This window comes from Haliaeetus leucocephalus, unplaced genomic scaffold, assembly GCF_000737465.1.
Source record: "Haliaeetus leucocephalus isolate CR32 unplaced genomic scaffold, Haliaeetus_leucocephalus-4.0 Scaffold687, whole genome shotgun sequence".
Lineage (NCBI taxonomy): Eukaryota > Metazoa > Chordata > Aves > Accipitriformes > Accipitridae > Haliaeetus > Haliaeetus leucocephalus.
In genome coordinates, this window is record NW_010973123.1 from 503,496 (window position 1) to 520,006 (window position 16,511).

The 16,511-nt window shown below is 40.2% G+C and overlaps 1 protein-coding gene across 1 annotated transcript in view; it reads left to right on the forward strand.

Moving 5' to 3' along the window:
- RPS6KA2 (ribosomal protein S6 kinase, 90kDa, polypeptide 2) overlaps positions 1 to 16,511 on the forward strand; it is a 305,814-nt gene that overhangs the window by 96,784 nt on the left and 192,519 nt on the right. The window contains exon 3 of the mRNA XM_010579888.1: positions 11,369 to 11,379. Within this exon, the coding sequence (XP_010578190.1) occupies positions 11,369 to 11,379 (11 nt within the window). The remainder of the gene's footprint in view (positions 1 to 11,368; positions 11,380 to 16,511) is intronic.

Genomic DNA, 16,511 nt, shown 5'->3' on the forward strand with positions numbered 1-16,511 from the left:
TCCTTCAGTCACACCATCTTATTAATATTCTTATGTTAAAACAATCATTGGTTAATCTCACTTAACTCTACTGATTGGAATCCTCGATAATTAGATCGAGGTGGGAAGGGTAAGGGGTTTCCAAGCAGCAAACTGGTGTCCATAACAGTTTCCTTAGTTTCCTAAAACAAAACACTACAAATCAACAAATCTTTGTCAAAGTTTCTGTGGTTAACTGATTTTAGACAATACTTGAATTCTTATGGTTACACATAGTACATTTTCTAAAGTTCCTAAGTTCCTATGACTACATTTCAAACTTAACACTCCCATACCTATGCTTCACAATTTTCTACTTCTTAATCAAACCAAACCCTTTTATATAATTAGATTTTAATTTCTGTATCAAAATATTTGCAACAGTATGCAGTGGTAGTAACAAGGCCATAATTGCTACAAAATGTGATACTGAGAAGGAAATGCTGACATCTGAGTCCTTGTGGTCTGTAGAGGCAGATTTCATGATTTAGAGCAACAAGCATAGAAGGTGCATGGGGAGCAACCAGTGCCTGACAGAGGAGGAGACTAAATGAGATTCCTTTGTGCCTTGTGATAACCTACGTACTTCTCCATCGATCAGCTGCCTTGAACAAGTCACTGTTAATATGACCTCCAAGCCTTAGCACCTCGTGCCAGTATTCTTCAGGCTGTTCTCTAGAAGCCCTGAGTGTATCGATGCTGACCCTTAACCATTGCTTTTTGCCAAATGTAGTACTGGGACCACTCAGTCTGCCTCCAAGTAAGTTTGGTGAGATTTGTATGGTTCCCCGTAGGAACTGTTGACTATATAGAACAAAAGAGTAAGGCAATCATTCACATTCCTTTTGGCAGGTTAATTTATATGAAATGAACGTTGGATGGTACCTTCTGGGCACATTTTATATGACTTGCTGGTAATTCACAGTCACCGCCTTGAGGCACTCATCATGACCTAGTATAAGCAAAGATGTATGACTCAAGGAATGTGTTGGCTGCCATCTGTCCTGGCTGGTGCACTCTTTCAGATGTGTCCCCTGAGGCAAAGCAAAAAAATAAAGCAGCTGGGAAGATTTTGCCCAGTTTTAAGCCACTTTCCTTTTATTTAGGCTTAACTTAATCTTTTAACTATTAATTTATTATGCAAAAACAATCAAACATCTGTGGTTAAAGTTCAGGGGAATTCATACATTGTCTATAAACTTATTTGAAATAGAAGTGCCTTAGTCCTACTTAAGTTACAGTTCTTGGTAATTTTCTATGCAGAAGAAATCGCCCAACCTAATTAATTTAAAGTTTTGTGAGTGTTAGGACATCCATACAATTTTATTACTAGGCTCTTGAAACAAACCATCTGTTAGCAGAATTTCCATCAGAAAGCAACTTCCCCTCTGAACTGGCCATATAGCGAGAGAACAACGCCATGACTTGAGTGAGCTTTGTACTGTGTTTCGGTGTTTGACAATAGCTCACAGAAACTTTATCCTGTGTAACTGTGCATGCCTGTTGCTTACCAGAACGTTTTTCATAGTTCCCAGTCACTTCCACTGCTTTTCTTCCCTTTCATTTACCTGTGATACCATGTAGTTGGCCTGTAGAGAATTTGAAGATTAAGTAGTGTATATACTGGATCAAGTGTAAGCTGAGCTCCTCAGCCTTCACAGGGAGACAAATAGTTATAGTCATTTGTCAGCTTCGATACTTCGGCACCACTGACAGTTACAGTCTGAGGTACCAAATTATTTCTGATTTCTTAAAATGGAAGCAAGTGTACAAATCTGTATGATACCACTTTGTGAATGCTGACAATTTATGGCAATTACTGTCTGTTCTGTAAAAGTGATTTGGGCTGGTTCTTTTCCTTTTCTCTGGGAGTGAAGGATTTATTTCCCTGCATTGTAGTTATAAATCCATAGCTGAGATACCGCCATTTGGTACTAACAAGACCAGTTAAGTGCAAAACTATTTTGGGTCTCTGCACTCACATTTTTTCCCCATGGGAGATAATTTCCATCTGTTTGTGAGGGGAAAAAGCAGCATGTCTGAGGATATGTAAAAAGGGACTTCACAAGCCGTAGGTTACTGTAGACCTGATTCTGTCCCTTGGCCCTCCCATTTCTCCTTTGTGTGCAGTGAATAATCCATGTTTCAGTAGAACTGGGCATGGTTAAAGATGCTATGCATCTTTCTATTTAGGGTGACGCTATCTAGGCCTGAAAATTATGTAGATAGTCCATGCTTAAGTGAAATTCTGAACTGTCTCCAGGGTTATTATTAAAACAGTTCTCTGCTGTTCTTGTTTGAGCAGATATCTAGACATCAGTGAAGACTGGTGCTGTTTCAGTGCTCTTCCTCAGGTTGCTTTTTCTCACCATTGAGTATTTTTTTATTTATTTTATTTTTCCCCACATAGCAGGTGTTTTCATCTGCTTCCACATGTTACGTATTGCAGACTCTAAGATAGTGCAAGGGAAAAATTGAAGTTACTTGTTTCAAGCTGTAACTTAATGTATTCATGAGGTTAAGTACTCTTATTTCTAGGTTTTACAAAAAGTCTTCCACTTACAAACCATTTGTATAAATATCGATGACTTCCCCAACATCTTTTTTTATTCTGATTTAAGTTTCCCCATTCCTGAATACTGGAGATAGTGGAATGACGGAATTAACTACAGGAAGAGCCATAAATACTGCACTCCATGAATATTGCATTGACACTGAGATGCAAATTTAGAGTCCCTTAAGGTAGTATTTTGGAAACAGTGTTAGTGTAAAGCAGGTGGTTTAGGAAATGTCTACTGTTCCTTAATGGCTTTCCAGCAACATTAAGTGCTGCCCCACTCAGAAGGACAAACATATAGCAACTGGAAATTAAAAATGCCTCTTATTTATATAATTTGTATCTTTGTCAAAGCAGGATTTTCTAAACATTTTAATGATCCAAGCAGCTATAATTTGATGTAAAATATTCCAAACCCATGTTATTAACATAATTTTAAAAGATTTTGCCAAAGTCTTATTGTTGAAAAGTTTGTTCTGATACGCAGCCTAAATATTCCCTCTTAATTTTATCATATTGCCTCTAGTTCTGATACACGTGACCCTCCCTAACATTCCCTTATTACTATCCCAACCAGTTTCTCCTCGCTTTTGTACATTTTAATTAATTCCTCTTGTAGGTGTTTCTTAGTTCTCTACCAATAAGTAGATTAGTAAAATAAAAATGCTTTCATCTCCTTTGATGCTGCGTGCCACCCTTTGCTGTTGGAATAGGGGGCGAGCGCTGCCCTGGCCGGGAGGGAAGGTTTGCGCAGGGACTTGCTGCCCTGTGCTGTTCCCTGGGGCTTCTGGGCAGCAACAAGGCTGGGGAGAGGACAGCGGTGCTGCCGGGAGTGCGGTGGCAGTTTTGGCAGGTAACAGCAGTCGGAGGATGGTCAGAAATCAGTAAGTTTATAGCATCTCCCTGAGAATTTAACGCACAGCTGCAGCAGCTCCTGCTTTAGTTGGGATGCTTTTTCAAGGACTTGGCGGAGGGTGGCACATGCTCTTCTCGGGAGTTGCCCAGCGGCTGCTCAGCTGTGTTTCCCCTAAAACTTTGAGCTGCTCTCCCAAGAGGTGATGATCCAGCCCTCCTTAGATCGCATGATCCTACCATGTCACCATGCATCATAACAACGTTGCAGAAAATGTACTGAAGTAAATAGTACTGTTTATTGGGGCTTGAATTTTTGTTTTTTAAACAATTTTGTTAGCATAAGCATGGAAGAATAATTGCATTTGGGAAAAAAAAGCACTATAGACATCCCATGCTGAACCTATGTCACAGACTGCTAGCTATGTCTGTGGCTACATACCTGTGTAAAACTTCATTAGTCATTTTGCTTCTGAGGAAGCAATGATCAGGAGATACTGTGTAAAGAACGAGCCACTTGCGATATGATTCTAACTGTAGAAACCTCACTTATTAAAAAAAAAGTATTTAAAAATGCATATTAGCTAGGTATCTGGTAAATATGTGTATATGTGTCTAGGTACCTAGCATTTCTTTAAAAAACCAGCAGCAACAGCATGATCTTTGTCTTGTTAACAGTGGAAATTCCTTCTGCAGCTTGTGTGATAGCTGTTACTTTGCACACCAGAAGCAGCAACCTGCTGCTCCTGCTAATCCCTTCAGCCCCTCCTGAGCATTTCTGGGGCTATGTAGCCAGAGTTCATCAATGTTAACATGGAATCAAATAAATATTTTTCAGAGAGTATTAAAAATGTTATTTATAATAAAAGTCCTGTAATTCCTATCTTAGTCTGTTTTGAACGTGCTAGCAGATGGAAGACTCTCCGCGCAGGCTGCACTGGGAGAACACCATCTGCTTAGCTGGGCCACCATCTCTGTGCCTTTCCTGCCAATCTGGTTCTGAAGTGGGGCCTGAAAACACTTAGCTTTTGTCTCCCTTCTGTGGATGCTCTTCAGGTTGTTATGTTTGGGTCTTTTCCTCCTGCACCTCTGATTCAGCCTCTCCTTCTCTTCGTGTCTTGTGCCCCCAGCAGTGACGGCAGCCTTGACTCCCCAGTAGTTTTCAGGATATCCTTTCCCAGGACACACAGTACTCCTTGGGTAGAGCAATGCAGTTTTGAGACTTTTCAATCTAGTACAATCTAGATAAAGTTGAAAAATTATTACATTCCTAGTCAGGCCATTTGCTTTTCTAACCTGAGAAAATGAAGGAGGTAAAGAGCTGATAGCAGCAAAAGCTTAAGTATAAATGCAAACAATTTGCTATTTTATTTCTAAAATGTAAACATATGAACTGAATTGGCATGTTATCCCACTGGTGGCATAAGAAATCATCACGACAGATACTTGCTTAGAAGAATACTATGTTTTAAAGGCATTGTGCCATGTCCTAAGAAAATCTTTAGAGCTACATTAGGTTTCTGTCTTAATCTACAAAATGGGACTTGAACATCAGTTTAATTTTCCAAGTAGTCCATTAAACAGCATAAATATTCAAATGTATCAGCAAATTGAGTCATCCAGTTACACTCTTAGCATTGTATGTTTTCGCTTCCCTGCTCCAGAGCAAAGCAGGGCAGCAGTAAAATTGCAACAAGCTGCTGAGTTTCAGTTTCTGGCAGATGACCTTGTGGGGATGCATATTCATTAATCTGCCAAGACTGTGACCCAGATCCCTGTTCCTCATGTGTTGATTGGGTTCACCTAATTACATCAGCTGTCACCTGATTCCTGGTGACATCACAGGTTCACCTAACCTAAGCCCTGTGCTTGAAGCAGGTAATTAAGACAAGCAGAAAAGAGCAGCAACTTGGAGAGGCAAACTGGTGGAGACGGTTCAGCTTCTGTCTTCTTTTGGGAATGTAGTTTCAGAATTATTAGGGAATGGAGGCTGCTCAATGAATAACACTCTGTGGTTTTTGCTTGGGCTTTTTTTCAGACTGGTCATAAAGAAAAGTTGTCTGAATAATTTTAGAAAGCCAACAAGAGAACAGTATCCACCTTCCTGTATTCAAATGGTCTTGTGCATACATGGGTGTCCATTATTTCCAGTTTCTTTCCTGGGACACCTGTCTAGCTTTCCTCAATACCACCAGATGTGGTGTGTATGAGTCTGGCAGTGGTCTCTGTTGTAGCTAGCTGGTCTAGAGATTGCACCTTGATGGCTTGGAGACTTCCATCATGTGTGTTCTTGTTGCTTTTCCCCAGGTGCAAGGAATGTTGCCCAGGGTCTGCTGGGGGAGGCTGCAGCCTCAGGCAATGAGAAAGCCTATACTTACTTTCTCAGATGTTGTACTCAACAGATGTGTGCAGGGGTTAGATTAGAAAATTCTCATTTTAGTTATGTGAAAAGGCAGCTTGCACCTTCAGAGGTAGTCAAGGGAGTTGTAATTTTGACCTCAATTCAAAGTGCATCCATTCTCTTCTGCACAGTGCCGATAGGCTTCCAGAAAAGTTTCTTCATTTCTGTGAAAAGTAGGGAAAATGCTTCAAGCCTTCCACTCTGTTTCAGTCAGTCCTGGTCCTTTTCATGCTCATCTATGCTGGAGAAGAATAGCAACAGCCACTGTGAGCTGCTCTCTACCTTGCATTGACCCAGCCTGAAAGAAACATGTGCCAGAGAATAAGGAGGCACCTGGAGAGCTCTGTTTCCTTCTGTGTCAGTTTAAGGGCAGGATAATCCAACAACTTGGTATCTGCAGTGTGGGAATTTCCATTTGCCATTCTTAGAGATTTCTTTCCTTGCTCAGAAACAAACAACAATTCATAAATGAAGCTTAAACATTCCTGTTGGAATAAAGCTTATAGCCACAAATGCACATTTACTCAAGCAAAATTCTACCTGAGATAAATGATGGCTTGCCTATAATTTTGAAGTCTTGCATTGATCTAGGAGATTGATTGGTTTTCAGTTCCATACTTTCTAGTTGGCATCTTTTGTACTTAAGTGAATAGTAGAAGCTTTAATTATTTGGCTTGTTAGATTTATCTATTTGAATTATTTTTTTAGTGGAAAGATGCATAACTGAATAGCAAATATTCTAGTAAGAAAATATGTGTTTTGATGGGATAGGGGGACTCCAAGTAACCAAAGGTTTGCTGGTTTGAGGTGGGATTTTTTGTGGGTTTTTTTTTTTTTTTGAAGAAAACTATTTTCCCCTGAAAACTGTCAAACCTTCTGCCTCCACCAACTTTGTAAACCTTAGTCAACTGGAGAATGGGAGCTTGACTGTCTTTGCAACCTGTCTTTTCTTCATGAATGTCACAGTATTTACTTCTGAAAATTATGACTCCTATTCTCATACATCAGTTTCGAGTATGAATTCTAGAAAATCAGTTTTCCAAATAAACCCAGGAAGAATTATTTAACAAGTTGTATTTAATCTGCGCAGTGGATTTATAAGTTGATTTTGTGTATGTACATCGGGGCTAGAGGGACGATAGCAAAATGTATGTATGTTTCAGCCCAGTGTACATCTAATTAGCAGCTATACAGGATCCATTTTGCACTGTTTAAAATTGTAAAGCAAGTTTCAGAAAATACTTCATTTAATCTTTTTCAGTCTGATAAAACAATCATTTTTCAGTAGCAACAATTTTACAAGTGCTCTTGTCAGAGTCACTTTTTAGCTCTCTAGAACCACATTTGTAAAGGTAAGTCTTAATTCTACTCTAAATGCTGCTACTTTCATAAATAACGCATATCTAGTAGTGCGTTTACTGTATTAGTGCCTGTCTTCGTTTACAGTTTCACAAATCAAGTAGTTGGCAGAGGGAGAGGTCTGTATTTGTAATGCAGGCACCACTTTTCCTTTTGTATTAAATATCAAGCCACAACACTGTGTATTTACTTCTAAGCTCCATAAATTGTTGTGGGACTCTGCCAGTCAATTGCAATGCACTGGGCCAGTCAGCTCTCGTTATTCTGAGCAGGGTCAGAATTAGTGTTTGTTCTGATGCATGCTGTGCAGTCATCTGTGGGTCACTATGGATAGGGCGATTGTTGTGAACCACTACACCATGCAGACAGAAAAGTATTCTTCCCGCTTCCCCAGCAGCAAATCTTCATTCTGACTGCAACGCATAGTGTCGTTCAAACCCAAGCCCTCTAGACTGACTTTTTATATTTTTTAATTTGACTCGGTGTCAGGGGCAGTAAATACATGGAGAAATTACTTCATGCCATAATGCACAGTATGGAAGTCACTTGAAACTCTCCAGACAGATGATTTTAAAATGCTTTTTCAGTATGTATTTAATAGGACTTCATAGCTGTTTCCTTCATTGTTTGATTTCTTTGAAGAAGAGATCAGAGTCCTTGAGGCAAATTTTGGTTTAAGCTATTATTTTCATCATATTAGAAACAATAAGAAGTGGACAGGCCTAAAATTGTCAAATTGTAGCTTGTCTTCTAATTTCCTCTTGCTGTGGAGAGGAGCTGGTTTGATTATGCCTTAGAATGAAATTTAAAGATCTCAGATGCTATCTGCTAGCATCATACTTTTTCCCTTTTGACCAGCAAAAAAATGTTGTTATAGGTCCTGGCTGCGTATTACATTCTAGTATGGTACATACTGCGGTTTAGTATAGGTCCTGGTTACCTGTTACGTGGTCTACTCATGCTTTGTAGTCTTTGGTGCTTGAACTGCTCCATACAGATTGAAAACATTTCTAATAACAGTGTAAGGTCAGCTGGCCAGCACTGGGGCTGTGCTGGGTTTGCTGAGCAAGCTGAATCCCATACAGTGGGAAGAAATGACCCAAAATAAGTAATGTCAAAAGCTCTGATTCACTGGGACCCGTTGTATGCTATAGCTAGTCTGTCTTGAGTGAGGTTGTGGAGTCCTAAGGAGCCCAACATCCCTGTCCTGTAAAATATTCCTGGTGCTGTCTGGAATTTGGCTGTCTGAAAGTTTCTTGTACAAGTTGGTAGGTCATATATATTGCCTGACCCAGCCAAGTTCTGGAATAAGCTTTTTTTCAGTAGAAACTTTTATGTTTTAAAGTCAGGAGGACATTATTCTCTTTAAGTTGCATTGAAGAGAAAAGGCAACAGTGAGCAAACTGAAGCAGTTTCTGCAGTTTCAGGTCCTACCTCCTGGTTTGCAGAGGTCATGCTGGTTTGACTTATGAGGTCATGAGTGCTTCCAACCAGTGCTGGCATTTGGGCCACTTATTTTCACCTCTAACCATTGTTACTGTGTGGGGAAGCACAATCTCATGCCTTGTCTTCCTCATTCGGTGGCTCTGCATTGCTGCTACTGCCAATTTAATTCACTGCTTTGTTTCTTTTTCTGTCAAAATATCCCAACTGCTGTACTTTTCATTAGCTGACTGGTACTAAAGGAGCATGACTGAGTTGGGGTACAAATGACAAATTTGAAGTTAGCATATTGTATGCCACGTGCTGATGGATGTTAATGAGCTCCCTGTTCTCCCAGCCATGTCATCTCTGATGCAGTCACTAAATGACAAGACTCCGAATAAAAAAATATGTCTGGAGTACCAGCAATTTATTTCCTGCCATCAGAGAGGATTAATCTGTATCCATCTTTGGGAGAAAATCAACTCGGATTAAATTTTGCTTTGGCCTTATATGTTACCAAATTGCAGCACGTGGTGGTATTTTCAGGGTAAAGAGGGGCAGATCCTCCTGCCTGGAGCTGACGGCTGGGAACAGCTCGTGCGGGACCCAGCGCTCGCCCTGGGTGTTTGCTGCTCCCTGCCCTCGTAGCCCTTCAGAAGGGGGACTAGGCTGTGCGGCACGCTCTTTAATGAGGTCAAGGCAATGCATATATGTTGTGATAATGGCAGAAATGTGTCCTGAGCCTTTTTTTCCTCTATTTCACATGCTCTGGGGCTGTCTCTGCTGGAGTTTAGTGTCACCGAAAACGGAACCTGAAAGCAGAGGCTGGGGGGTCTGCCAGGAGCCTGGGCAGCTGTGAGCAGGGTTTAAAAACAGAGAAGCAGCTTCCATGTCTTGATACCCCTCCTGGGGTCTGGCCTTTGCATCTCAGCATCTGCAACTCGGTGAGATAGGCGAGCACGTGCAGCGTCAAATGCAGACATTGTTCTGCCAAACTCTTCTTTTCCAGTTGCTGTTGACCTTGTGCCAAAGGCTTTGGTGAGGCCAAAGCTTTTTGTGCTTTGCCTTAGCCCAAAACTCAGTGTTTCTGGAAAGTCTGACTTCAGTCTAATTGTTACATAGCTGGTTAAAGTATTCTTTTTCTCTTTTTGGTTTGGTTTTGCCTGTGAGACTGTTTGAGTACAAAGTGCGTTGTTAACAGCTCATATTAACACCATTTTTGACCTATATATTATTTAAGATGAAGATAAGAGTAAGTGATCATGCACTCCTTATGCAAATTATAGTACAACTGTATTACATGATTTCCTTCTTTTAAGAGTTTTCATTACTATGAAACAATGATGATGTCATACTACTATGAATTAAACCTAGTAATATGCAAAATAAGTTATACGCATTTTATATCACTCTAACTTGGATAGATACTGGGCACAATGTAGAACATAGCCCAAAGTGATAGATCTCATTCAGTGGAGGGAATTTCATTTCACATAATTTTTCAAGGTCACAATATCTCTGTCATCTGGGTTTTTAAAAGAAGGGGCAAGTGTCAGCTAGTAAAATCATAATGAATTCATATATGCAGGTTTTTAAACATATGTTGAATGAACATATAAAGCAATTGTTGTAGTGGTTTAGAGCTATCGTCTTTACCAGTATTCATCATCTGAATAGGGGATATCCCCAAAGTGTTCAAAATCAAAATGCAGCCTTTATGGTGTGCCTGCTTTAGATTTGAATCTATTGATTCATAGTACCCACACATCTTTTTACTCTTTTAAATGTCTGCAATTAATCAATAACTTAGGTTTTGGCTTTGTTGCCTTTTTTTTTTTATACTTGCCCTTTCTTTTGATATGATGAAACTTTTGAGCAAAAGCACATTATGCAGCCTCGCACACTCCTCAGATAGGATCTTCCATTAGATTTCTGAATAATTAGGGAAGATATTAAAATTAAGAAATTTTTCGAAGACAAATTCTCTTTTAAAATTGTAACCCCTTGCTGTTAGTATTAACCAACAGCATTGTTGCATTTCAAAACAGGATGTGCTCATATGCATACATACAAAAGTATCTGAGATAAAGACACTGCATGGCATTTTCAAAGGCACAGATGGCAGCTAAGCAGTTCAATCTTTCTTGGCCCAACACAGGACCAAATGTTCTGTCACAGCTGTGAAAATTAATAAAGTAGCAGGAAAACTGATCAAATGTTATAAATGGGTCAGTTTTCATTTCCAGGAGTCAAGCAGAAGAGAGAAATGTCTTTGTGTAATTGCTGGAACTACATCGATTTGTATTGTGGCCCTTTTCCTTCCTTCTGGTGATATGGAGGAGGAGGAGGTACAAGTTGGCACAAACTTTATCCACCTTTAAGACTCTTTCTGCTGACAGGGCAGGTCAAGGTGGTTGTAGTTAAATGATAATGATTCTATTAATTATAATGTTCTGCTTATGTTATTTTAATGAGGAGAGACTTCAGATGGGAGTGTCAATTTGCTCAGCTGTAGGTGATGTCATCTATTACCCTTCTTTGAAGAATAACTGCAGCTTTGACTAGGGACAGGGCTCAACTTGGGAGGTGCTAAAAAGCACTCTGTGATGGATGTGGCAAGTGATTTTTATGAAGGCACTTACAGACCAACTTCCCTGAGCATTGCCTTTGCATGTGAATTTCTTCTGCATGAAAATTGAGGTGCAAGGAGAATAAGTGTAATTCAGGATCATCTCCTAAATCTGCAAGCAGGGAAGGACATAAATCTGTGAGATCTGATGATAAGGGACTGAGTACTAACCCTGTTGTGATTCCGAATGTCTCTATAATAGCATCAGCTGTCATTTTGGATGATGTGTGTATAATACTGGTATGTCATCTGCATACTGTTTCAGGGAATTAGAAATAAATTACAGCATTACAGGACTCAGTCCTGCAAAGATTTATGTGGAATATTTTGCTCTCTTTCATAAGTGTTTCTAGGTCATCTGTGTCATTCTGTAGGAACAAAATTTACATTTGTTTTCCTTACTAGGAAATTATTCCAGGAACAATAGGAAAGAGTATGATAAGAAGGGTACTTAGTAACTGGTTCTCAGGTTTTCTTTCAAAAGAAGACAGGATAAAGTATTATATTCTGGCATTCTGTGTAGACATGTTAGTACTCCTCACTCCTTTTTAAATTTCTGTTTTAATCTTTTTAAAAATGAAAATTAAAATCTGGAGTTTCGTTCTGGAGCAGAAATCGGTGGCATAAATTTTAATAACCCTGAAGTTACATATCTGTCTAGTTAATTCTTCCTCTCTCTGCAACCCTTCCTACTCTTTGCTGTTCTCCTGTTCCCTCCCTGAGATGCCTGAAGAAAAACAGGAGAATAAAATCAATAATGAATATAAAAACCTGCAGTGCTTTATCAGTGGCTAATACAAAATCTGCTCTCGTGAATGCTTCTGTAGTAGAAAGTCCAAGTGATTGAGCTGTGGCATTGAGAAGAAATTGGTCTGACCTAATGAGTGGGTGCTAATCCTTGTTGGGATTAGCAGTCTAATAAAATGAGACTGATAAATATTTGAGGATGGCTGAATTGCTTATAATTACCTTGTTGATGAGAAGTATATAAATCATGGAGGAAAACCTTATGCTATTTGCTTTCTGTGATCTATTTTGATTTTTTTTTTTTTTCATGGAAATACTTAAAACTGCAAGGAAGCTAGAGCCTTTGCACAGACTTGCTGGCTTCATTGGCTTCCAGGAGGACTCCTTCGCTTCTGAACACGAGCGTAACTTACCCTGCAGCCCATACCTCGTCTGTCCCTGCAAGCTTATGCCCTGTTTTCTGAGCTGGGAGTATGTTAGTGCCTTCCCCCATGGCCATTTGTCAAGGCTAAGTCCAGTGACTAACATATGTCAAACTTCTCTGCTTTATAGGGGAAAGGGAAAAATGCTCCAAATAGTAATTGTCATTCCAGTGGAGGGAATTTTTAGAGGAGACTGCTATTGGCACAGAATGAGAGCATTGCTTTAACTGGAAGTCTGATTTAATTTGAGAACAATGAAAACCTGAAACAGAAGCCACATTGCTTTAACTCAAATTCTGGATGCAGCAGACCTTTTGAGATTGCAGGGGAAAGAGGCTTTCCGCATAGTGACAATAACATCACATTAACATAAATGTGTTGATCGTTCAGAAACAAAACGAGTAACAATGCTGCTCCCCTTACTGGTATGCTGATTCATGTTCAGCAAATGTGCTAGCCGATTTTGATTTCAAGTGGACTGTTCACCAAGTTATCTACTTAGCATAACTCTGCCCGGCTGGCAGTGTACTCGGAGCGCAGAATATAGAGCTAATTCTGCTTGTGTATGCTTTTGATTCATTCAGCCTCACAGACTTCAGTAGCATTCTGATTTCTTTATGGCACTGATTAGTGTTGGTGAAGAATGAAAGCAGCAGCCCTTAGGAATTTATCTTTGAAAAATTGTTGATGTTATGCTAACACTTAAGAGTATCACCCAAATAGCAAGTGTGGCAGCTGTACGTTGGCCTAATTAAGTTTTTGAGACCAGGTGTGTAAAAACAAAAACAAAACTCTAGAAGCACACATATTTTAATGAGCAAATCTTCCTTTATTTATGTGCTTACCAGTCATCTGGGCTGAAATTAAAAAGTAACCTTTCTTTATTCTGGATTCTGTTTGATTCCCTCCTTGTTTAATTTGGACATATCTATTTTACACATTCAGCTGTTGCTGTTGGACCCTATGTGGCTGCACACGCTCAGCGTCTGCCGTATCTATATCATTGGGCAGAAATTCCTGCTAAAGGAGGAGTCCTTAATAGCATGGCTCCTTTACAACAAAACAGACTTCTGTGGAGACAATAGCAGTAAGGTCTTTCACATGGTAGAGAATGAAGGCTCCACTGAAATCCAGCTTTCCCTTTAGAAAAGCACAATTATGCACGGGGAAGGGAGAGTGCTGATGGGTTGCGAAAAATTGTGCTTAGAAGCACAGAAAGTAATGGGTTGTTGTAGATGTGTGTCATGTTGTCTGTTGTTTTATGATTGCTGTGGGAAGACTCATTATGAAGTACGTGAGCAGCATCCTACCTAGACCTGGGAAAGATTATGGAACAGATAATATGGATAAAGTAGGATAGGGTTTCTCAAAAAGGAATTTAAAAAAAATGCTAATCAAACTAAGCTTTAAAATTAAGCGTTACCATTCCATCTCACTCTCCAGATGTGAGAGCTACTATGTATAACTTAGAAAAAGCAAGACAGAAGCCTTTGACCTTTTTCAAACCTAAGCCCTTCTGAGTGCTCAACTCTAGGGCCTGGATTGATAAGAAAGTTCCCTAGGAACTGTCACGAGCTGTACGCTGGGATGGCATGAGGCTGGCATGTAAGCTAGAGTGACACTGCGTTTTCTCAGATAAGGTGGACGTCAGGTGCACGTATGTGCTATATGAGGAAGTCGTTATATGCTAAAAAGACAAGAAAAATGAAAGTCCTACAAAAAATTAATTCTTTCAGGAATTTATATTAGAGTCTCTTCAGCATGCCCAACAAACCTGTGTGAGCTGACAGTAGTAGTGACACGGAAAATCCTAAATACTATATCGGACAATAGAAGTATTTATGTATAATGAGCCTCTTACAGTAGAGTTATTAATCTTCATTTTTTTTTGTCACATAAAGAGAGACAGGGATTAAAATTAACATTTTGGAACTTCATCTCTACTTCGCTGAAGACTTTTACAAAGTGAGGGTACTTACTGCTACTTACTTTCTAACATGCAAGCTTATTGCATCTAAAACAAATTGAGTGCTTTTGGAGGAGGATTTGTAATGAAGCTGAATTGTCAGTTGCATTTTATATTAAAAACTTCTTTGTGGAAGCATCTATTGGAAAAAAAATGCATTTTAAAGGACAGTGTACAATGACATAGTGATTTGTGGGTCTTGAGGTGTTTTGTTGGCCCCCTGAACTTTTCCCTAAAAAAGGAAAGTCTTCAGTTGAAAGTAGAACAAACCCTTTCCTTTATAAATGAAAAATACAGTGATGATTTTGCTGTTTATTGAGCATTGGGTGTGCTTGAAAGCCAAATACAGCTTACATTCAAACAAGCATGGTTTCATTATCTTAGACTTCCCTGAACTATAGTCAGTTGGCTGTAACTTATGTTGAAGAGATTTTCTTTAATTTGGGATCTGGTAAAACTCAGATCAATGAATAAGACAAAAAAGCATTTGGAAGCATAATCAACAACTATTCTAGTGAACGAGAAAAAGATAAGTTCACGCTGTTATATTTAACATCATATTAGATGTTAAACATCTAATGTATGTTAACATCATATTAGATATACAATAAAGCCAGCTATATGAAATGCAAATTCTTGGAGCATATAGTAATTAAATAATCTGTTAGTGTTTTCCTATATTTGAAATAATTAAATGTTCTGATTTCTGTATCTGTGCTTTTCTGCATTGTCTTTGACAAGCTGTTTCCATATTTTAAAAAATGTTTTAGTTCCTCAAATTAAGATGCAGTAATTATTGATTTTTGCAGTGTTATTTTTGTATTAGTCAAGCACCTAACATGTGCTTAATGCTTATATAGGGAACATGTGTCTTCTCTGAAGAGCTGACTGTAAAAAAGGTCTTGATTCTGAGAACATTGAATGATGTAGGTAGCTTTTTGCAGATGAGTAATCCCTTCCTGACCAACACTGCTTGCGTGTATTTCCCTCTATTGAATTAAATGGAAACATAGAATCATAGAATGGTTTGGGTTGGAAGGGACCTTAAAGATCATCTAGTTCCAGCCCCCCCGCCATGGGCAGGGACACCTTCCACTAGACCAGGTTGCTCAAAGCCCCATCCAGCCTGGCCTTGAACACTGCCAGGGATGGGGCATCCACAGCCTCTCTGGGCAACCTGTTCCCGTGCCTCACCACCCTCACAGTGAAGAACTTTTTCCTTACATCTAACCTAAATCTACCCTCTTTCAGTTTGAAGCCATTACCCCTTGTCCTACCCCCACATGCCTTTGTAAAAAGTCCCTCTCCAGCTTTCTTGTAGGGCCCCTTCAGATACTGGAAGGCTGCTATAAGGTCTCCCCGGAGCCTTCTCTTCTCCAGGCTGAACAACCCCAACTCTCTCAGCCTGTCTTCACAGGAGAGGTGCTCCAGCCCTCTGATCATCTTTGTGGCCCTCCTCTGGACTCGCTCCAACAGGTCCATCTCCTTCTTATATGGGGGCCCCAGAGCTGACCACAGTACTCCAGGTGGGGTCTCACGAGAGCAGAGTAGAGGGGGAGAATCACCTCCCCTGACCTGCTGGCCACGCTTCTTCTGATGCAGCCCAGGGTACGGTTGGCTTTGTGGGCTGCAAGTGCACACTGCTGGGTCATGTTGAGCTTCTCGTCAACCAACACCCCCAAGTCCTTCTCCTCGGGGCTGCTCTCAATCCACTCCTCTCCCAGCCTGTATTATTTGTGCTTGGGATTGCCCCGACCCATGGGCAGGACCTTGCACTTGGCCTTGTTGAACTTCATGAGGTTTGCAGAGGCCCACCTCTCATGCCTGTCAAGGTCCTTCTGGATGCCATCCCTTCCCTCCAGCATGTCAACAGCACCACGCAGCTTGGTGTCGTTTGCAAACTTGCTGAGGGTGCACTCAATCCCACTGCCACGTCGCCGACAAAGATTAAACAGCACCGGTCCCAATACCTACCCCTGAGGAATGCCACTTGACGCTGCTCTCCACTCGGGTGTCATGCCGTTGACCACAGCTCTTTGAGTGCAGCCATGCAGCCAGTACCTTATCCACCAGGTGGTCATCCATCAAATCCATGTCTCTCCAATTTAGAGACAAGGATGTCATGCGGGAAAGTG